Here is a 22776-nt window from a genome sequence, read left to right as displayed (position 1 = left end):
CGCAGCCTCCCTCCCGACCCCCCCGCAGCCTCCCTCCCGTCCCCCCCGCAGCCTCCCTCCCATCCCCCCCGCAGCCTCCCTCCCGACCCCCCCGCAGCCTCCCTCCCGACCCCCCCGCAGCCTCCCTCCCGTCCCCCCCGCAGCCTCCCTCCCGTCCCCCCCGCAGCCTCCCTCCCGTCCCCCCCGCAGCCTCCCTCCCGACCCCCCCGCAGCCTCCCTCCCATCCCCCCCGCAGCCTCCCTCCCATCCCCCCCGCAGCCTCCCTCCCGACCCCCCCGCAGCCTCCCTCCCGACCCCCCCGCAGCCTCCCTCCCTCCCTCCCACTCTCCGCTCCGTGCCCCACTATCCACCCTGGTACAAACCGCATCCAGCAGGTTCACGGCGTGTCCTTTGCTGGGACTGGAGAACGTGGAGCCCGAGGAATTCCTCGATTTCTCCTCAGGCAACCTCTCTTCCACTTTCTCCACCTTCCATTTCCGGGATCCGTCCTGGGGAACCTCAGACTGAGGAGACACAGAGAAATCAGAACAGCAATTGCTTCAGACAGTAACGCAACACCCAGTGCGGAGCAGGAGCTCCCACTCACACAGATAATATCAACCCGGCATCATCACCATGCAGAACCGTGATTCCCCCACACGGTGACGGGACGCGGGTCTGTGATTCCCCCACACGGTGACGGGACGCGGGTCTGTGTCTGTGATTCCCCCACACGGTGACGGGACGCGGGTCTGTGTCTGTGATTCCCCCACATGGTGACGGGACGCGGGTCTGTGATTCCCCCACACGGTGACGGGACGCGGGTCTGTGTCTGTGATTCCCCCACATGATGACGGGACGCGGGTCTGTGATTCCCCCACACGGTGATGGGACGCGGGTCTGTGATTCCCCCAACACGGTGACGGGACGCGGGTCTGTGATTCCCCCACACGGTGACGGGACGCGGGTCTGTGATTCCCCCACACGGTGACGGGACGCGGGTCTGTGATTCCCCCACACGGTGACGGGACGCGGGTCTGTGATTCCCCCACACGGTGACGGGACGCGGGTCTGTGATTCCCCCACACGGTGACGGGACGCGGGTCTGTGTCTGTGATTCCCCCACACAGTGACGGGACGCGGGTCTGTGATTCCCCCACACGGTGACGGGACGCAGGTCTGTGATTCCCCCACACGGTGACGGGACGCGGGACTGTGATTCCCCCACACGGTGACGGGACGCGGGTCTGTGATTCCCCCACACGGTGACGGGACGCGGGTCTGTGTCTGTGATTCCCCCACACGGTGACGGAACGCGGGTCTGTGTCTGTGATTCCCCCACACGGTGACGGGACGCGGGTCTGTGATTCCCCCACACGGTGACGGGACGCGGGTCTGTGTCTGTGATTCCCCCACACAGTGACGGGACGCGGGTCTGTGATTCCCCCACACGGTGACGGGACGCGGGTCTGTGTCTGTGATTCCCCCACACGGTGACGGGACGCGGGTCTGTGTCTGTGATTCCCCCACACGGTGACGGGACGCGGGTCTGTGTCTGTGATTCCCCCACACGGTGACGGGACGCAGGTCTGTGATTCCCCCACACGGTGACGGGACGCGGGTCTGTGATTCCCCCACACGGTGACGGGACGCGGGTCTGTGATTCCCCCACACGGTGACGGGACGCGGGTCTGTGATTCCCCCACACGGTGACGGGACGCGGGTCTGTGATTCCCCCACACGGTGACGGGACGCGGGTCTGTGATTCCCCCACACGGTGACGGGACGCGGGTCTGTGTCTGTGATTCCCCCACACAGTGACGGGACGCGGGTCTGTGATTCCCCCACACGGTGACGGGACGCGGGTCTGTGTCTGTGATTCCCCCACACGGTGACGGGACGCGGGTCTGTGTCTGTGATTCCCCCACACGGTGACGGGACGCGGGTCTGTGTCTGTGATTCCCCACACGGTGACGGGACGCGGGTCTGTGATTCCCCCACACGGTGACGGGACGCAGGTCTGTGATTCCCCCACACGGTGATGGGACGCGGGACTGTGATTCCCCCACACGGTGACGGGACGCGGGTCTGTGATTCCCCCACACGGTGACGGGACGCGGGTCTGTGTCTGTGATTCCCCCACACGGTGACGGGACGCGGGTCTGTGTCTGTGATTCCCCCACACGGTGACGGGACGCGGGTCTGTGATTCCCCCACACGGTGACGGGACGCGGGACTGTGATTCCCCCACACGGTGACGGGACGCAGGTCTGTGATTCCCCCACACGGTGACGGGACGCGGGTCTGTGATTCCCCCACACGGTGACGGGACGCGGGTCTGTGATTCCCCCACACGGTGACGGGACGCGGGTCTGTGATTCCCCCACACGGTGACGGGACGCGGGTCTGTGTCTGTGATTCCCCCACACGGTGACGGGACGCGGGTCTGTGATTCCCCCACACGGTGACGGGACGCGGGTCTGTGTCTGTGATTCCCCCACACGGTGATGGGACGCGGGTCTGTGTCTGTGATTCCCCCACACGGTGACGGGACGCGGGTCTGTGATTCCCCCACACGGTGATGGGACGCGGGTCTGTGATTCCCCCAACACGGTGATGGGACGCGGGTCTGTGATTCCCCCACACGGTGATGGGACGCGGGTCTGTGATTCCCCCACACGGTGACGGGACGCGGGTCTGTGATTCCCCCACACGGTGACAGGACGCGGGTCTGTGATTCCCCCACACGGTGACGGGACGCGGGTCTGTGATTCCCCCACACGGGGACGGGACGCGGGTCTGTGATTCCCCCACACGGGGACGGGACGCGGGTCTGTGTCTGTGATTCCCCCACACGGTGACGGGACGCGGGTCTGTGTCTGTGATTCCCCCACACGGTGACAGGACGCGGGTCTGTGTCTGTGATTCCTCCACACGGTGACGGGACGTGGGTCTGTGATTCCCCCACACGGTGACGGGACGCGGGTCTGTGATTCCCCCACACGGTGACGGGACGCGGGTCTGTGTCTGTGATTCCCCCACACGGTGACGGGACGCGGGTCTGTGTCTGTGATTCCCCCACACGGTGACGGGACGCGGGTCTGTGTCTGTGATTCCCCCACACGGTGACGGGACGCGGGTCTGTGTCTGTGATTCCCCCACACGGTGACGGGACGTGGGCCTGTGTCTGTGATTCCCCCACACGGTGACGGGACGTGGGCCTGTGTCTGTGATTCCCCCACACGGTGACGGGACGCGGGCCTGTGTCTGTGATTCCCCCACACGGTGACGGGACGTGGGCCTGTGTCTGTGATTCCCCCACACGGTGACGGGACGCGGGTCTGTGTCTGTGATTCCCCCACACGGTGACGGGACGTGGGCCTGTGTCTGTGATTCCCCCACACGGTGACGGGACGCGGGTCTGTGTCTGTGATTCCCCCACACGGTGACGGGACGTGGGCCTGTGTCTGTGATTCCCCCACACGGTGACGGGACGCGGGTCTGTGTCTGTGATTCCCCCACACGGTGACGGGACGTGGGTCTGTGTCTGTGATTCCCCCACGGGGGAACAGGGACAGGCAGGAGGCAGGGCCCATCATACTGAGCCTGAAGATTTATGAAGATAGCTCCTTATACACCATGTTCCCCAGCTAGCTGAACACAAGGATCCAATAGTAAGTACCTGGGAGCTGTTTACTGAGGCTGACACCATTGCAGCATCACTGAAGTCTGGGTGCTTGGTGTTAATGTACGCTAACTCAATGGCAACAAGGTTGTGAACCTGGAGAAATAATAGATACGGGAGGTTGAGTTTACCCACAGACTGTGGACACACTCTCATCCTGCATACCCACAACAGTCTGTGTGCACACACCTGCACATGCACAGCCCCACGCACACACCTGCTCACAGCCTCGCGCGCAACACCACGCCACACGTGTAGAAACAAACACTAGTGTTTGCTTCTACCCTAACTGCTCACCCATGTTCAGTTTGGGTTCTACCAGGTCCAGCCAGCTCACCACCACCTTCTCAAGCTCAGCTAGGGCTGGGCAAGAAATGCTGGCCATGCAAGCAATGCCCACACTCCCAGAATAAGTAAAATGGGTGTACACACACACTCGCACACGCATGCACAGGTGCAGACGCACACACAGACACGCACACAGACAGACACACACACAGACAGACACACACACAGACCGACACACACACACAGACAGACACGCACGCACAGACAGACACGCACGCACAGACAGACACGCACGCACAGACAGACACACACACACAGACAGACACACACACACAGACAGACACACACAGACAGACAGACACACACACACAGACAGACACACACACACAGACAGACACACACACACAGACAGACACACACACACAGACAGACACACACACACAGACAGACACACACACACAGACAGACACAGACAGACAGACAGACAGACAGACAGACAGACAGACACACACACAGACAGACACACACACAGACAGACACACACACAGACAGACACACACACAGACAGACACACACACACACACACAGACACACACACACAGACACACACACAGACAGACACACACACACACACACAGACACACACACACAGACACACACACACACACAGACACACACACACAGACAGACACACACACACAGACAGACACACACACACAGACAGACACACACACACACAGACAGACACACACACAGACAGACACACACACAGACAGACACACACACAGACAGACACACACACACAGACAGACACAGACACACAGACAGACACACACACACACAGACACACACACACACACACAGACACACACACAGACACACACACACACACAGACACACACACAGACAGACACACACACAGACAGACACACACACAGACAGACACACACACACACAGACACACACACACACACACAGACACACACACACACAGACACAGACAGACACACACACACACACACACAGACAGACACACACACACAGACACACACACACACACACACACAGACAGACACACACACACACACACAGACACCAGATCCCCGAACTCTAACCTACCCAACTCCCACACACACGGGTACGTGTGATACTCACACCACCTGACAGCCGATTAATGCAGCAATTGAGCAATGTCACAGAATGGTTAGAGCTCTAGTTAGAGTACAGGATGGTTGGAGCGGTAGTTAAAGGCTGGTTACCATTTCGTTGGTCACAGGCAGTCTCTTGCGGAGTAGGCCAGTTACAACCTCGACAATCGCATCATGAAGCTTTGGAAAACGCAACAGCTCCTATGGGGTGGGGGCGGGGAGAGGGGGGTGGGGGCGGGGAGAGGGGGGTGGGGGCGGGGAGAGGGGGGTGGGGGCGGGGAGAGGGGGGTGGGGGCGGGGAGAGGGGGGTGGGGGCGGGGAGAGGGGGGTGGGGGCGGGGAGAGGGGGGTGGGGGCGGGGAGAGGGGGGTGGGGGCGGGGAGAGGGGGGTGGGGGCGGGGAGAGGGGGGTGGGGGCGGGAGTGGGGGCGGGGAGAGGGGGGTGGGGGCGGGGAGTGGGGGCGGGGGAGAGGGGGGTGGGGGCGGGGAGAGGGGGGAGAGGGGGGTGGGGGCGGGGAGAGGGGGGAGAGGGGGGTGGGGGCGGGGAGAGGGGGTGGGGGCGGGGAGAGGGGGGTGGGGGCGGGGAGAGGGGGGTGGGGGCGGGGAGAGGGGGTGGGGGCGGGGAGAGGGGGGTGGGGGCGGGGAGAGGGGGGTGGGGGCGGGGAGAGGGGGGTGGGGGCGGGGAGAGGGGGGTGGGGGCGGGGAGAGGGGGTGGGGGCGGGGAGAGGAGGAGGGGGTCGGGGAGAGGGGGAGGGGGCGGGGAGAGGGGGAGGGGGTACAGTGTGGGGAGAGGAAACAGGAAGGTGAAAGTTCAGACATGCAGCAACTCCAGCATCATATACAGCTCAAAATGTTCACCAGAAATCACCGTCAGACACCAGCCCAGTGACTCAACACAGCCTGGGCACAGATATCACCCACTCCCATTACATACCTGTACATAACCTGTCCCCTGGGTGTGTCACGTGTCGAACAGTTACCCGTGTGTTGTATGTTGAACAGTTACCCGTGTGTTGTATGTTGTACAGTTACCCGTGTGTTGTATGTTGTACAGTTACCCGTGTGTTGTATGTTGAACAGTTACCCGTGTGTTGTATGTTGAACAGTTACCCGTGTGTTGTATGTTGTACAGTTACCCGTGTGTTGTGTGTTGTACAGTTACCCGTGTGTTGTGTGTTGAACAGTTACCCGTGTGTTGTATGTTGAACAGTTACCCGTGTGTTGTATGTTGTACAGTTACCCGTGTGTTGTATGTTGAACAGTTACCCGTGTGTTCTTTGTTGAACAGTTACCTGTGTGTTGTATGTTGAACAGTTACCCGTGTGTTGTATGTTGTACAGTTACCCGTGTGTTGTATGTTGAACAGTTACCCGTGTGTTGTATGTTGAACAGTTACCTGTGTGTTGTATGTTGTACAGTTACCTGTGTGTTGTATGTTGTAGTTACCCGTGTGTTGTATGTTGTACAGTTACCCGTGTGTTGTATGTTGAACAGTTACCCGTGTGTTGTATGTTGAACAGTTACCCGTGTGTTGTATGTTGTAGTTACCTGTGTGTTGTATGTTGTACAGTTACCCGTGTGTTGTATGTTGAACAGTTACCTGTATGTTGTATGTTGTACAGTTACCTGTGTGTTGTATGTTGTACAGTTACCTGTGTGTTGTATGTTGTACAGTTACCTGTGTGTTGTATGTTGAACAGTTACCTGTGTGTTGTATGTTGAACAGTTACCTGTGTGTTGTATGTTGTACAGTTACCTGTGTGTTGTATGTTGTACAGTTACCTGTGTGTTGTATGTTGTACAGTTACCTGTGTGTTGTATGTTGTACAGTGCTGTATGATTCTCTGGAGCTCCTCGTGCACCAGCTCCACACAACGCAAACTGGGTTCCTCCAGACGCTTGATTTGCCTCTTCACCAAGAGTTCAAATGAGACTTCAGGCACAAAGAGAGCTGGTCGTGGGCCCTGTGAGGGGTGTACGCAGAGCATTAGCTAAGGAACAGCGAGCTGACCATTCACACACAGCAAGGGACAGCTCCCAAACCCTAAGCATTAGACGGGTTCAACATGGACAGTCAGTCCGCTTCCTTGGAGGCTATCCCTGTACTTCCCAATGTTGTCCCCCAGACTGCTTCTCCTCCTACATCTCTGAGCATTCTCATCAGACTTTGCCAACACCCCGACCTTCTGCAGCATCGGTCTTGTGTAGCATAATTCTAGAAAGCAGATATCCCTGGCCTGTAACCGCCTTAGCTACTGGGATCCTGCTGTGCCTCCAGATGCCCTACCTCCGGGAGTGTTACAGCGTTGCCTCAATCCTTTCTCTGATAAAAATGTGGAACCTCAAAATAGTCCTTTGACTCCAATCAATCTCAACCGTTTCTAGGAGGTTCTCGCTCACCCCGGGCTGAGGGGCGCGTACTGGCTCACCCTGGGCGGAGACGCGCGTACTGGCTCACCCCGGGCGGAGACGCGCGTACTGGCTCACCCCGGGCGGAGACGCGCGTACTGGCTCACCCTGGGCGGAGACGCGCGTACTGGCTCACCCCGGGCGGAGACGCGCGTACTGGCTCACCCCGGGCGGAGACGCGCGTACTCGCGCACACACAAGCACCCCCTCCCCACACACCCCCCACCCCCCCAGTTACCCCCCTCTCCTCTATTGGCCCCCAGCCCGCTTTCCTGCTGTCAGTACCGTAGCGTTCCGGATGGCAGTGAGCACGTCCAGAGTTGTCAATCCTGTGAGAGGGTCGATGGATTCCAGGGTGCGCCCAAACGTCTCGTGGAAGATGTAACAAATCCGGGCACCTCCACATCTGGAGAGGAAAAGGGCCACAAATCAGAAAACACAGCATTCCCTGCAACAGGGGAGGGGAGGGGGGGTTATCACAGCAACAAGAGACATCCTAGCTCCTTCCCAGTCTGGAAAGAGATAATGCCCAACCCCGCCCCCGCACCCCGTTCCGCCCCCTCTGTACACACACACACACACACACACACACACACACACACACACACACACACACACACACACACACACACACACACACACACACACACCCCGTCGCCCTGTACACACACACACACGCCGTCGCCCTGTACACACACACACACGCCGTCGCCCCATACACACACACACACGCCGTCGCCCCGTACACACACACACACTGTCGCCCTGTACACACACACACAGTCGCCCCGTACACACACACGCCGTCGCCCTGTACACACACACACAGTCGCCCCGTACACACACACACACACACACTGTCGCCCTGTACACACACACACGCCATCACCCTGTACACACACGTCACTCTGTACACACACGCACACACTGTCACCCTGTACACACACACACACAGTCGCCCTGTACACACACACACACAGTCGCCCTGTACACACACACACACAGTCGCCCTGTACACACACACACGCCATCACCCTGTACACACACGCACACACTGTCACCCTGTACACACACACAGTCGCCCTGTACACACACACACACAGTCGCCCTGTACACACACACACGCCATCACCCTGTACACACACGTCACTCTGTACACACACACGCACACACTGTCACCCTGTACACACACACAGTCGCCCTGTATACACACACACACACACACACACACACAGTCGCCCTGTACACACACACACGCCATCACCCTGTACACACACACACGCCATCACCCTGTGTACACACACACACGCCATCACCCTGTACACACGCCATCACTCTGTACACACGCCATCACTCTGTACACACACGCACACACTGTCGCCCTGTACACACACACACGCCATCACCCTGTACACACACACGTCACTCTGTATACACATGCACACACCGTCACCCTGTACACACACACTGTTACTCTGTACACACACACCATCACCCTGTACGCACACACTGTTACTCTGTACACACACACACCAACACCCTGTACGCACACACTGTTACTCTGTACACACACACACACGATCACCCTGTACGCACACACTGTTACTCTGTACACACACACACACACGATCACCCTGTACGCACACACTGTTACTCTGTATACACACACACACACCATCACCCTGTACACACACACTGTTACTCTGTATACACACACACACACACTGTCACTCTGTGTACACACGCACATGCCATCACCCTGTACGTGCACACTGTCACTCTGTGTACACACACACACACACTGTCACTCTGTGTACACACACACTTGCCATTATTCCATTTCCTCCACCCCCCCCACACACACTCCCCCAGGCAGTAAGCCTCACAGTTCGGAAGTCTCGATGTTCTTCGCAGTCCCCTCGATGGTGTTGCAGTATTCCGTGGCGAATTTGGTGATGATCTGCAGCAGTGTTGCGTTGTGGTCCTCTATGGGGTGTCCGTAGCTGTTAAGCATGGCCTGATACTGCGCCGTCAGAACGTTCACCCTGGTTTTCAGCTCGGGGAGGCAGTCTCGGATGTGATGCATCAGTAACCTGCAGAGGAGGAGCCACAATTAAACGACCAGTCTCAACCCCTGACCGATAGCTACAACCCTGGGTGGGATCAGGTAAACGCCAGAAGCTCAGTTACCGATCAATCCTCAGTGTGTTGACATTAAACACTGCAGAGGGTTACTGGGACTCGAGTTTCGGGTTCCGTTTACAGACGGTGTGGTGGAAGAGGCTCCATATTGGGGGGGGACCGCTGACCATCTCTCTCTCGACACTGTGATCTGATAGACGCCTCACGATCCTGCTGTCTGGACCAGGATAACAGACAGGAGCTGACGTTGTGAGCTCTGTAGATACTGCGTTCGTTCTGTGGACTCTTCCCATTCTCTAACAGCTTATGTCAGGCTTTCAGTGGACGATTTCAGCTACTGCAAGAAACGTTAGTCTTTCTCACAAAGGGATTGGAGGATAAGGGTAAGAAAATCTTTCTACAATTGTACAAGGCTTTCGAGTACTGTGCACAACTCTGGTCTGAGGTAGGATATACTGACCCTAGAGGGAGTGGAACGAAGATTCACTGACCCTAGAGGGAGTGGAACGAAGATTCACTGACCCTAGAGGGAGTGGAACGAAGATTCACTGACTCCTGGGATGAAAGGGCTGCCTTATCAGGTGAGATTGAGAAGAATGGGCCTAGGGTCCCTGGAGTTTAGAAGGATGAGAGGTGATTGCATTGAAGTCTGTAAAGTTCTGAAGGATCGAGGAGCTGGTCTCCCTGGCTGGGGGATCGACAGCACGGCCTAACCCTCTCAGAGGGGCCGGCCATTTGGGACTGAAATCAGGAGGAGTTCCGTCACTCGGAGGGCTGGTGCATCTTTGGAATTCTCCACCCCAGAGGCTGCGGAGGCTCCATCGGTGAGTACATTCCAGACTGAGGTCGAAGGGTTTTTTGGACACCAAGGGGATTAAGGGGTATGTCGATCAGGCTGGGAAGTGGAACTGAGGGAGTTCAAGCAGGATCCTCACGAGTGGTGGAACAGACTGGAGGGGCCTTGCTCGTGGGTTTGGATAACTGGGCCCATCTCCTGGGGCGTTATCCCACGCCAAGTGGAGCTGGGGGGAAGATAATTGGACCACAGTGCACGGATGTAACGGAGCCCCAGTTTAAACTCATGTGATGGGTAATTTAACAACAAGGGCAGGTTGTAAATTCCTAACTCCAGATTTATGGTGGAAAGTGCCTATGGAAACTAGTCAAGCTGCAATGACACTGTCAGCGGAGGCGCTGAAACACCTTCACACCATTGGGGTTTACAGAGCTCAGGTCTATTCCACATGCGGATACAGGGATTCCTCATCGGGGAATAAAAGGTTCCAAACTCCTTCTGTCTTGGGAAAGCAGGAACAGGACAGGGTGCAGTGTACTCGGGCTCGGTGTGCCGGAGGCGTTAAGCTGCTGACTGCCCTCTGCAAGGGCAGCGCTCAGTCTGACCCTTCTCACCTGTTCAATGTCTTGGATAAATACTTGGTTCCGTTGCGGGTTGCTAGTGATGGGTACTTCTTCTGGAGGAAGGTCTGTTCATCCTGGATGGCATCGGCAATGCTCTTATTCACATTAATGTCGTGCTGACTCCTGCAAGGGAAACCGGGGACGGTCAGAGCAGGCATGCAGGCAGACACTCACACACCCCCTCTCCACACACACACACACACACACACACCCCCCCTCTCCCCACACCCACCCCTCCTCCCCCAAAACACACACACACACACTCACACACACACAGAACACCCCCCCACCACCCTAACCTGCACGCACCCCCCTCCCAACCCCATCCCTGCACACACACCCCCCCACGGGCAGGCACAATGCTCGAGCAGCTAATGATGCTGCGTACATTTCACTGGAAGCTGTGGTACTGCACATAATCCTGACAGTGGAGCGACAGTTCCTTTCTCACCACCAGCAGAGTGAGAGGTTTGGTGGCAGCTGATCTCCTGGTAAAAGGAGCTCCAAGCACCAAGGCCACCAGCTCCCCACAGTAACCAATCCTCACCTGTTTACCACTCCGATGATGCCCAGTTTGACAGGGATCACTCGGCCTGTAAGTACATCCACTGCGTCAGTGCCAGCGTCCATCAGGTCCAGCTTGGTGACCACGGCCAGAGTGCGTCGGCCTGTCGACAACAAAGGGTCAGCCTCACAGACTAGACAGAAAATCCAACCCAGGCACCCCCCCGTCCATTAAACCCCAACCGCCCCCCACCCCGACCCCATAAACCCCCCCGACCAATAAACCCCAACCGCACCATCCGACCCCATAAACCCCACCCCCCGACCCCATAAACAACCCCCGTCCGACCCCATAAACCCCCGCCCGTCCGACCCCATAAACCCCCGCCCGTCCGACCCCATAAACCCCCGCCCGTCCGACCCCATAAACACCCCCGTCCGACCCCATAAACACCCCCTGTCCAACCCATAAACCCCCCCCGTCCGACCCCATAAACCCGCCCCCCGTCCGACACCATAAACCCGCCCCCCGTCCGACACCATAAACCCCCCCCGTCCAACCCCATAAACCCCCCCCCCCACCGTCCGACCCCATAAACCGCTCCCCCCCCGTCCGACACCATAAACCCACCCCCACCGTCCGACCCCATAAACCCCGCCCCCCGTCCGACCCCATAAACACCCCCGTCCGACCCCATAAACCCTGCCCCCCCTCAGTCCATTAAAATCCCGAGCCTCCAGCTCCCCAAGCTGCCCACCATCAGGGTCAACATCACGCGCCAGTTTCAGTGCCTCGGAGGTGGCCATGTCTGTGTTTGCTGCTGTCACTGCCAGGATTAGGGAGTTGGGGTTACTGATGTACATTCCCAGCATTTCACGGATCTGCTGCTCAATATCAGCGGGCTGGTCTCCGACTGGAACCTGGAACAGAGCACAACGTCCCATCAAACACTCCCAGGACAGGTACAGCACGGGGTTAGATACAGAGTAAAGCTCCCTCTACACCGTCCCCATCAAACACTCCCAGGACAGGTACAGCACAGGGTTAGATACAGAGTAAAGCTCCCTCTACACCGTCCCCATCAAACACTCCCAGGACAGGTACAGCACAGGGTTAGATACAGAGTAAAGCTCCCTCTACACCGTGCACATCAAACACTCCCAGGACAGGTACAGCACGGGGTTAGATACAGGGTAAAACTCCCTCTACACCGTCCCCATCAAACACTCCCAGGACAGGTACAGCACGGGGTTAGATACAGGGTAAAACTCCCTCTACACCGTCCCCATCAAACACTCCCAGGACAGGTACAGCACGGGGTTAGATACAGAGTAAAGCTCCCTCTACACCGTCCCCATCAAACACTCCCAGGACAGGTACAGCACGGGGTTAGATACAGAGTAAAGCTCCCTCTACACCGTCCGCATCAAACACTCCCAGGACAGGTACAGCATGGGGTTAGATACAGAGTAAAGCTCCCTCTACGCCGTCCCCATCAAACACTCCCAGGACAGGTACAGCACGGGGTTAGATACAGAGTAAAGCTCCCTCTACGCCGTCCCCATCAAACACTCCCAGGACAGGTACAGCATGGGGTTAGATACAGAGTAAAGCTCCCTCTACACCGTCCCCATCAAACACTCCCAGGACAGGTACAGCACGGGGTTAGATACAGAGTAAAGCTCCCTCTACACTGTCCCCATCAAACACTCAGGACAGGTACAGCACGGGGTTAGATACAGAGTAAAGCTCCCTCTACACCGTCCCCATCAAACACTCCCAGGACAGGTACAGCACGGGGTTAGATACAGAGTAAAGCTCCCTCTACACTGTCCCCATCAAACACTCCCAGGACAGCTACAGCACGGGGTTAGATACAGAGTAAAGCTCCCTCTACACCGTCCCCATCAAACACTCCCAGGACAGCTACAGCACGGGGTTAGATACAGAGTAAAGCTCCCTCTACACCGTCCCCATCAAACACTCCCAGGACAGGTACAGCACGGGGTTAGATACAGAGTAAAGCTCCCTCTACACCGTCCCCATCAAACACTCCCAGGACAGGTACAGCACGGGGTTAGATACAGAGTAAAGCTCCCTGTAATGGTAACTGACTGCAGACACATTTCTCTTGCTGCCTACTCATGAGCAGACATCTGAACATATCAATGAGGAGACGGTGGCCATTCAGCCCCTCGAGCTGCTGCACCTTCTAACAGAATGGCTGTTCTGAATGTGGCCTCATCTCTACCGCCTGTCTCCCCACTATAATCTTCTTCACTCCATCATGAACCACTGAGCTTTAAAAATACTCAGTGTGCCAGACGCCACTTCTCTCTGGGGAAGAGACCGACCACCCTCTCTGTGTTAAACGGGAGACCCCTCACTTTCAACCTGTGTCCGCTGGCTCTCGTCTCCCCGACAAGAGGAAACATCCTCCGATACCCACCCTGTCAAATCTCCTCAGGATCTGAAATGTTTCAATAAGATCACCTCGCATTCTCCTAAACTCTAAAGGATACAGGCTCAACCTGCCCAAATTACCTCATTAAGTTAACCCCTCGTCCCAGAAATCAGTCGTGTGAACCTTCTCTGAACTGCTTCGAATACATTGATATCCTTTTGAAGATACTGGACTCCCGATGCAGTCTCACCAACAGCCTGTACAGCGGCAGTAAAACCTCTCTACGTTTCCATTCCATTCCCCTCGCATTAAATACCAGCCTTCCACTGACCTTCCGAATCACCCTCTATACCCGCACACGAGCTTTATGTGATTCATCCACCAGGACACCCAGATCCCTCTGCACCACCGAGTCCCTGCAATCCCTCTCCGTTTAAATAATACACGGCGTTCCTCCTCTTCCTGCCAAACTGGCCAAGCTAACATTCTCACACATTATACTCCGTCCACCAAATCTGTGTCCACTCACTGAGCCTGTCTACGTCCCTTTGCAGACTCCTTGTCTCCTATTCACAGCTGCAGAGTCTGGGCCGATAGGCCAGTTTCCTCAGGCCAGTGACTGAGCAGCAGGATATTGGATCGAGAAGCTGACCGAGGTTACCGGTGTTCTCAGTGAGTATTCAAGGCCAGTATTTCAGCTCAAACACTGCGAGCTGCAGATGTGGAGAGAGCAGTCACACCACAGACAGCGCTCACTTACCTTGGTGATGCCCGGCAGGTCAATCAGGGTCAAGTTCAGGACGCTGGATGAGTAAATCTTCAAATGAATGGGCTCTGGGCTGATCCCCTTTAAAGAAAGAGAAAGGTGTGGGGTTTAACTACTGCCTGTCACTGCAGGACTGTATAGCACACAGGAGAAGGCACCCACAGACTGGCGATGGTCACTCCCACCACACCACTAACCCCGCTCTGACTGCGGAGACATCCCTCCAGCTCTCTCCCTGAGCCAGTGTGAACCTGACCATTCACAACCCGGGTGCCCGACTGGACTCTGAGCTGAGCTTCCGCTATCCTGGCCCAGGGAGACAGGGACGCGGCGATCAGGGAGGGTCCTGGGCTCCGGATGTGTTCATTGGGAGGGATTGGATCACTGCTGCTGTGTTACTCAGGGGGAGTGGATCACTGCTGCTGTGTTACTCAGGGGGAGTGGATCACTGCTGCTGTGTTACTCAAGGGGAGTGGATCACTGCTGCTGTGTTACTCAGGGGGAGTGGATCACTGCTGCTGTGTTACTCAGGGGGAGTGGATCACTGCTGCTGTGTTACTCAGGGGGAGTGGATCACTGCTGCTGTGTTACTCAGGGGGAGTGGATCACTGCTGCTGTGTTACTCAGGGGGAGTGGATCACTGCTGCTGTGTTACTCAGGGGGAGTGGATCACTGCTGCTGTGTTACTCAGGGGGAGTGGATCACTGCTGCTGTGTTACTCAGGGGGAGTGGATCACTGCTGCTGTGTTACTCAGGGGGAGTGGATCACTGCTGCTGTGTTACTCAGGGGGAGTGGATCACTGCTGCTGTGTTACTCAGGGGGAGTGGATCACTGCTGCTGTGTTACTCAGGGGGAGTGGATCACTGCTGCTGTGTTACTCAGGGGGAGTGGATCACTGCTGCTGTGTTACTCAGGGGGAGTGGATCACTGCTGCTGTGTTACTCAGGGGGAGTGGATCACTGCTGCTGTGTTACTCAGGGGGAGTGGATCACTGCTGCTGTGTTACTCAGGGGGAGTGGATCACTGCTGCTGTGTTACTCAGGGGGAGTGGATCACTGCTGCTGTGTTACTCAGGGGGAGTGGATCACTGCTGCTGTGTTACTCAGGGGGAGTGGATCACTGCTGCTGTGTTACTCAGGGGGAGTGGATCACTGCTGCTGTGTTACTCAGGGGGAGTGGATCACTGCTGCTGTGTTACTCAGGGGGAGTTGATCACTGCTGCTGTGTTACTCAGGGGGAGTGGATCACTGCTGCTGTGTTACTCAGGGGGAGTGGATCACTGCTGCTGTGTTACTCAGGGGGAGTGGATCACTGCTGCTGTGTTACTCAGGGGGAGTGGTTCACTGCTGCTGTGTTACTCAGAGGGAGTTGAGATTTGTGTTATTTCGTGACATGAACAGGACACTGGGGACTGAAGGAGTCTTTGAGATCAGTCTGGGAACCTTGGCGCTAAGTATTTGTGTTTGGAAGACAGGAGGTTCTCTCCGAGTTCCCTGTACATGAAGCAGTGTAAGATGTCCTCCATATTGCTGCAGTGTGGGAGATAGTCCAGTTAGCACAGTCGCACCGGGGACAACCCGTGGCATTTCCCAGGAAGCCAGCCAATGTGAAAGAGTTAGCTAAAGAGTGCCTGGCCTGACAGGTCACACATTCCGGATCGTACCTTGTTGTTTCCAGTCATCCGCTCCGTCTCACTCTCAATCTCCTGGCGAATCTCATCAAAATCGCTGAAAATCTGTCAAAACACAGCAACCAGTGTTTACTGTACAGTGTTTACAGTAAACAGACCCCCCCCTCCCCCATTAACCAGTGTCAATCCCACACACGCTGCTCTAGACCCCCCCCTCCCCCATTAACCAGTGTCAATTCCCCACACGCTGCTCTAGACCCCCCCCCTCCCCCATTAACCAGTGTCAATTCCCCACACGCTGCTCCACACCCCCCCCTCCCCCATTAACCAGTGTCAATACCCTACACGCTGCTCCACACCCCCCACCTCCCCCATTAACCAGTGTCAATTCCCCACACGCTGCTCTAGACCCCCCACCTCCCCCATTAACCAGTGTCAATCCCACACACGCTGCTCTAGACCCCCCCCCTCCCCCATTAACCAGTGTCAATTCCCCACACGCTGCTCTAGACCCCCCCCTCCCCCATTAACCAGTGTAAATACCACACACGCTGCTCTAGACCCCCCCCTCCCCCATTAACCAGTGTAAATACCACACACGCTGCTCCACACCCCCCTCCCCCATTAACCAGTGTCAATCCCACACACGCTGCTCTAGACCCCCCCCTCCCCCATTAACCAGTGTCAATCCCACACACGCTGCTCTAGACCGCCCCCTCCCCCATTAACCAGTGTCAATCCCCCACACGCTGCTCCACACCCCCCCTCCCCCATTAACCAGTGTCAATTCCCCACACGCTGCTCTAGACCCCCCACCTCCCCCATTAACCAGTGTCAATACCCCACACGCTGCTCTAGACCCCCCCCCTCCCCCATTAACCAGTGTCAATCCCACACACGCTGCTCTAGACCCCCCCCCTCCCCCATTAACCAGTGTCAATTCCCCACACGCTGCTCCACACCCCCCCTCCCCCATTAACCAGTGTCAATTCCCCACACGCTGCTCTAGACCCCCCCCTCCCCCATTAACCAGTGTCAATTCCCCACACGCTGCTCTAGACCCCCCCCCTCCCCCATTAACCAGTGTCAATTCCCCACACGCTGCTCCACACCCCCCCCTCCCCCATTAACCAGTGTAAATACCACACACGCTGCTCCACACCCCCCCCTCCCCCATTAACCAGTGTCAATCCCACACACGCTGCTCTAGACCCCCCCCTCCCCCATTAACCAGTGTCAATTCCCCACACGCTGCTCTAGACCCCCCCCCTCCCCCATTAACCAGTGTCAATTCCCCACACGCTGCTCTAGACCCCCCACCTCCCCCATTAACCAGTGTCAATTCCCCACACGCTGCTCTAGACCCCCCACCTCCCCCATTAACCAGTGTCAATTCCCCACACGCTGCTCTAGACCCCCCACCTCCCCCATTAACCAGTGTCAATTCCCCACACGCTGCTCTAGACCCCCCCCTCCCCCATTAACCAGTGTAAATACCACACACGCTGCTCTAGACCCCCCCCTCCCCCATTAACCAGTGTCAATTCCCCACACGCTGCTCTAGACCCCCCACCTCCCCCATTAACCAGTGTCAATTCCCCACACGCTGCTCCACACCCCCCCTCCCCCATTAACCAGTGTCAATTCCCCACACGCTGCTCCACACCCCCCCTCCCCCATTAACCAGTGTCAATTCCCCACACGCTGCTCTAGACCCCCCCCTCCCCCATTAACCAGTGTCAATTCCCCACACGCTGCTCTAGACCCCCCACCTCCCCCATTAACCAGTGTCAATTCCCCACACGCTGCTCTAGACACCCCCCCCTCCCCCATTAACCAGTGTCAATTCCCCACACGCTGCTCCACACCCCCCCCTCCCCCATTAACCAGTGTCAATCCCACACACGCTGCTCTAGACCCCCCCCTCCCCCATTAACCAGTGTCAATTCCCCACACGCTGCTCTAGACCCCCCACCTCCCCCATTAACCAGTGTCAATTCCCCACACGCTGCTCTAGACCCCCCCCTCCCCCATTAACCAGTGTCAATACCCCACACGCTGCTCTAGACCCCCCCCTCCCCCATTAACCAGTGTAAATACCACACACGCTGCTCCACACCCCCCCCTCCCCCATTAACCAGTGTCAATCCCACACACGCTGCTCTAGACCCCCCACCTCCCCCATTAACCAGTGTCAATTCCCCACACGCTGCTCCACACCCCCCCCTCCCCCATTAACCAGTGTCAATTCCCCACACGCTGCTCTAGACCCCCCCCTCCCCCATTAACCAGTGTCAATTCCCCACACGCTGCTCTAGACCCCCCCCTCCCCCATTAACCAGTGTCAATTCCCCACACGCTGCTCCACACCCCCCCCTCCCCCATTAACCAGTGTCAATCCCACACACGCTGCTCTAGACCCCCCCCTCCCCCATTAACCAGTGTCAATTCCCCACACGCTGCTCTAGACCCCCCACCTCCCCCATTAACCAGTGTCAATTCCCCACACGCTGCTCTAGACCCCCCACCTCCCCCATTAACCAGTGTCAATACCCCACACGCTGCTCTAGACCCCCCCCTCCCCCATTAACCAGTGTAAATACCACACACGCTGCTCTAGACCCCCCCCTCCCCCATTAACCCGTGTCAATTCCCCACACGCTGCTCCACACCCCCCACCTCCCCCATTAACCAGTGTCAATTCCCCACACGCTGCTCTAGACACCCCCCTCCCCCATTAACCAGTGTCAATCCCACACACGCTGCTCTAGACACCCCCCTCCCTCGATTACCTTGGTCTTGCAGTGTAGGAATATTCCCCACTCCTCAGGTACGTTCCCTGGCAACAGTAAAAAAAAACACAACTGTGAACCAGTGAAATCCGTCTTCACCTACAACCCTGTTCCTGTATCCCACCCGGTCTCAATACCCTCAGGCACAGTGCCCGATTCTGACCCTTACCCACCCCAATCCTCCCCTATCCCCAGCTTCCCCTCACCCTTCCCTCCATCTGATTCCCACCCCCAGCCTCTCCTCGCCCCCGCTAATCCCGGCACACGCCTGCCCGATCCCCGGTGAGGACACACACACTGCGCAGACAGATGGGAGAAGCAGTGAGTGAGTTAGCGGGTCTGCTTGGGTAGGGATGGAGTGGGATGTGGCGGGGTGGAGGATGGTAACAAGGCACTTTCCCCATTGAATATCCAGCGTTATAAGCAGCTCTCCCACTTTCCAGCAGCCCATGACTGGGGACAGACCCCCTGCCCCCCCCAACAACCCCCTTCCCCTCACTCAGGGTACGTACCCAGAGCCCACTTCCCGTGTGCAGAGTCCATCGGGGACGGCACCTCACTGGCTGGCACAGATCATTCCAGACTGCGGGACAAGGGGGGATAGGAAAAGGGTTTTTTTATTTTGGACAGAAGCATGCGGAGGTGGGAATGAAGGTTAGAAGCAGGCGGACGAGGTGGATTGGATGTGTAGGAGGTTGAATGAACAGACAGTGACGCCGATGTGAGTGGTTCAGGCAGTGAGTGAGGAGTGCAGACCTGAGGAAGAATCACGGTGTGCCCGGCCCTCATATGTACAGCACAAATCAAAACAGAAACAAAAATAAAACTTGCATTTATCTAGCGCCTTGCACAACCTCGGCAAAAAGCACTTGGCTGTCAATGAAGTTTGAAACACAGACACAAACCCAGCTGCCAATTGCCAGATGAACGGCAGAAGGCCATTCAGCCCCTCGAGTCTGTACCACCCTTTAATCAGATCCTGGCGGAACTGTGATCGAACCACGTTTCCCTGAATATATTCACTGAAAAAACTCCATTGATCTTCGGTGTGAGCTGAGAATTGGCCTTAACGACCCAATCAATTCTCCTGAATATCTTCAACATTCTCATCAAAGCAGCCCTTTAACTATCCAAATCCCAGGGAATACAACCTCAGTGCTGACCCTCCGACAGTGCGGCGCTCCCTCAGCGCTGACCCTCCGACAGCGCGGCACTCCCTCAGCGCTGACCCTCCGACAGCGCGGCGCTCCCTCAGCGCTGACCCTCCGACAGCGCGGCGCTCCCTCAGCACTGACCCTCCGACAGTGCGGCGCTCCCTCAGCACTGACCCTCCGACAGTGCCCCGCTCCCTCAGCACTGACCCTCCGACAGTGCGGCGCTCCCTCAGCACTGACCCTCTGACAGTGCGGCGCTCCCTCAGCACTGACCCTCCGACAGTGCGGCGCTCCCTCAGCACTGACCCTCCGACAGTGCGGTGCTCCCTCAGCACTGACCCTCTGACCCCTCGAACCCTGGCCTACTGCTGCCCATGTTTTTATGAACAGGTGGTGTACCAGGCTAACATTTCAGGGCATGCACCTTACTGAAATGGCAGGATTCAGCACAGAATGGAAGAGTTTGCAAAATTCTACGTGCTTATCCTGACCAAAACGTTTTGTAGCCTTGAGCCGTGAGTCCCCTCCCGGTTACACTGTTCCAGCATCCTGCTGTCAGTAGATTGTTCTCCAGAAGCTACAATACAGTCGGGGACGATCAGTATGTTCCTCACCAATATCACCGCTCGCTGCTAGCTTCCTGTCCTCTGCTGATGCTACATTCACCAGCTGGAGGACGAGGGGTCTGCGGGTCACTATCCCAGACCCGCGGGGAAGGAAGTCTCTCCCCACAAAACTCTCCAACACGGAGCTCTTCCCACTGCTCTGTTCACAAAGGGAGAGAAAACAGAAGTGAGTTCAGCATGGTCAGCACAGTCCCTGTACCCCCCTTCTCCCCCAGGACACCCCCCAACTCTCCCCCAGGACACCCCCCAACTCTCCCCCCGGACACCCCCCAACTCTCCCCCAGGACGCACACACCCCAACTCTCCCCCAGGACGCACACACCCCAACTCTCCCCCAGGCCGGACACCCCCCAACTCTCCCCCGGGACACACCCCGACTCTCCCCCAGGACACACCCCGACTCTCCCCCAGGACACACCCCGACTCTCCCCCAGGACACACTCCCCCTCTTCTCTCTCTCCCCCCCGGGACACACCCCCCCCTCTCCCCCCCAGGACACACCCCCCCTCTCTCTCTCCCCCATGACACACCCCCCCCTCTCCTCTCTCTCCCCCAGGACACACCCCCACCCCCTCTCCTTTCTCTCCCCCCCTCCAGGACACACCCCCACCCTCTCCTCTCTCTCTCCACCCCCCCCCCCCCAGGACAAACCCCCCCCTCTCCTCTCTTCCCCCCCCCCCCTCTCCTCTCTCTCTCTCTCCCCCCCCCCCCCCCCAGGACAAACCCCCCCCCTCTCCTCTCTCTCCCCCAGAACACACCCCCCCACTCTCTTCTCTCTCCCCCCCTCCTCTCCTCTCGCCCCCCCCTCCTCTCCTCTCCTCTCGCCCCCCCCTCCTCTCCTCTCCCCCCCCTCCTCTCCTCTCCTCTCGCCCCCCCCCCTCTCCTCTCGCCCCCCCCCTCCTCTCCTCTCCCCCCCTCCTCTCCTCTCGCCCCCCCCCTCCTCTCCTCTCGCCCCCCCCTCCTCTCCTCTCGCCCCCCCCTCCTCTCCTCTCCCCCCCCTCCTCTCCTCTCGCCCCCCCCCCCTCTCCTCTCCTCTCGCCCCCCCTCTCCTCTCCCCCCCCCCCCTCTCCTCTCCTCTCCCCCCCCCCTCTCCTCTCCCCCCCCCCTCTCCTCTCCCCCCCCCCTCTCCTCTACCCCCCCCCTCTCCTCTCCTCTCGCCCCCCCCCCTCCTCTCCTCTCCCCCCCCCCTCTCCTCTCCCCCCCCCCTCTCCTCTCGCCCCCCCCCCTCTCCTCTCCTCTCGCCCCCCCCTCTCCTCTCCTCTCGCCCCCCCCTCTCCTCTCCCCCCCCCCCCTCTCCTTTCGCCCCCCCCCCTCTCCTCTCCTCTCGCCCCCCCCTCTCCTCTCCCTCTCGCCCCCCCCCTCTCCTCTCCTCTCCCCCCCCCCTCTCCTCTCCCCCCCCCCCCCCTCTCCTCTCCTCTCCCCCCCCCCTCTCCTCTCCCCCCCCCTCTCCTCTCCTCTCGCCCCCCCCCCTCTCCTCTCCTCTCCCCCTCTCCTCTCGCCCCCCCCCTCTCCTCTCCTCTCGCCCCCCCCCCTCTCCTCTCCTCTCGCCCCCCCCCTCCTCTCCCCCCCCCCTCTCTCCTCTCCTCTCCCCCCCCCCTCCTCTCCCCCCCCCTCTCCTCTCCCCCCCCCCTCCTCTCCCCCCCCCCTTCTCCTCTCCTCTCGCCCCCCCCCCTCCTCTCCCCTCGCCCCCCCCCTCTCCTCTCCTCTCCCCCCCCCCTCTCCTCTCCTCTCCCCCCCCCCCCTCTCCTCTCCTCTCCCCCCTCTCCTCTCCTCTCGCCCCCCCCCCTCCTCTCCCCCCCCCCCCCTCTCCTCTCCTCTCGCCCCCCCCCT

At 58.4% G+C, this 22776-nt stretch overlaps 1 protein-coding gene across 1 annotated transcript in view; it reads right to left on the bottom strand.

The window, feature by feature from the left end:
• LOC144677897 (dynamin-1-like protein) overlaps positions 1 to 20957 on the bottom strand; it is a 28644-nt gene extending 7687 nt beyond the window's left edge. Inside the window, exons 1-13 of the mRNA XM_078537884.1 lie at positions 20935 to 20957; positions 19167 to 19213; positions 16408 to 16479; positions 14738 to 14824; positions 12331 to 12493; positions 11616 to 11736; positions 11060 to 11191; positions 9394 to 9600; positions 7793 to 7913; positions 6907 to 7062; positions 5212 to 5301; positions 3662 to 3760; positions 363 to 503 (exon numbers count right to left, since the gene is read on the bottom strand). Coding sequence (XP_078394010.1) covers positions 363 to 503; positions 3662 to 3760; positions 5212 to 5301; positions 6907 to 7062; positions 7793 to 7913; positions 9394 to 9600; positions 11060 to 11191; positions 11616 to 11736; positions 12331 to 12493; positions 14738 to 14824; positions 16408 to 16425 — 1335 coding nt within the window. The 5' untranslated portion in view covers positions 16426 to 16479; positions 19167 to 19213; positions 20935 to 20957. The remainder of the gene's footprint in view (positions 1 to 362; positions 504 to 3661; positions 3761 to 5211; positions 5302 to 6906; positions 7063 to 7792; positions 7914 to 9393; positions 9601 to 11059; positions 11192 to 11615; positions 11737 to 12330; positions 12494 to 14737; positions 14825 to 16407; positions 16480 to 19166; positions 19214 to 20934) is intronic.
• Between the last annotated feature and the right edge of the window lie 1819 nt (positions 20958 to 22776).

This window comes from Cetorhinus maximus, unplaced genomic scaffold (genome assembly GCF_964194155.1).
Source record: "Cetorhinus maximus unplaced genomic scaffold, sCetMax3.hap1.1 HAP1_SCAFFOLD_3249, whole genome shotgun sequence".
NCBI classification, from domain to species: domain Eukaryota; kingdom Metazoa; phylum Chordata; class Chondrichthyes; order Lamniformes; family Cetorhinidae; genus Cetorhinus; species Cetorhinus maximus.
Note: the sequence above shows the minus strand (reverse complement) of the source record. Positions and strands in the feature narration are given on the sequence as shown.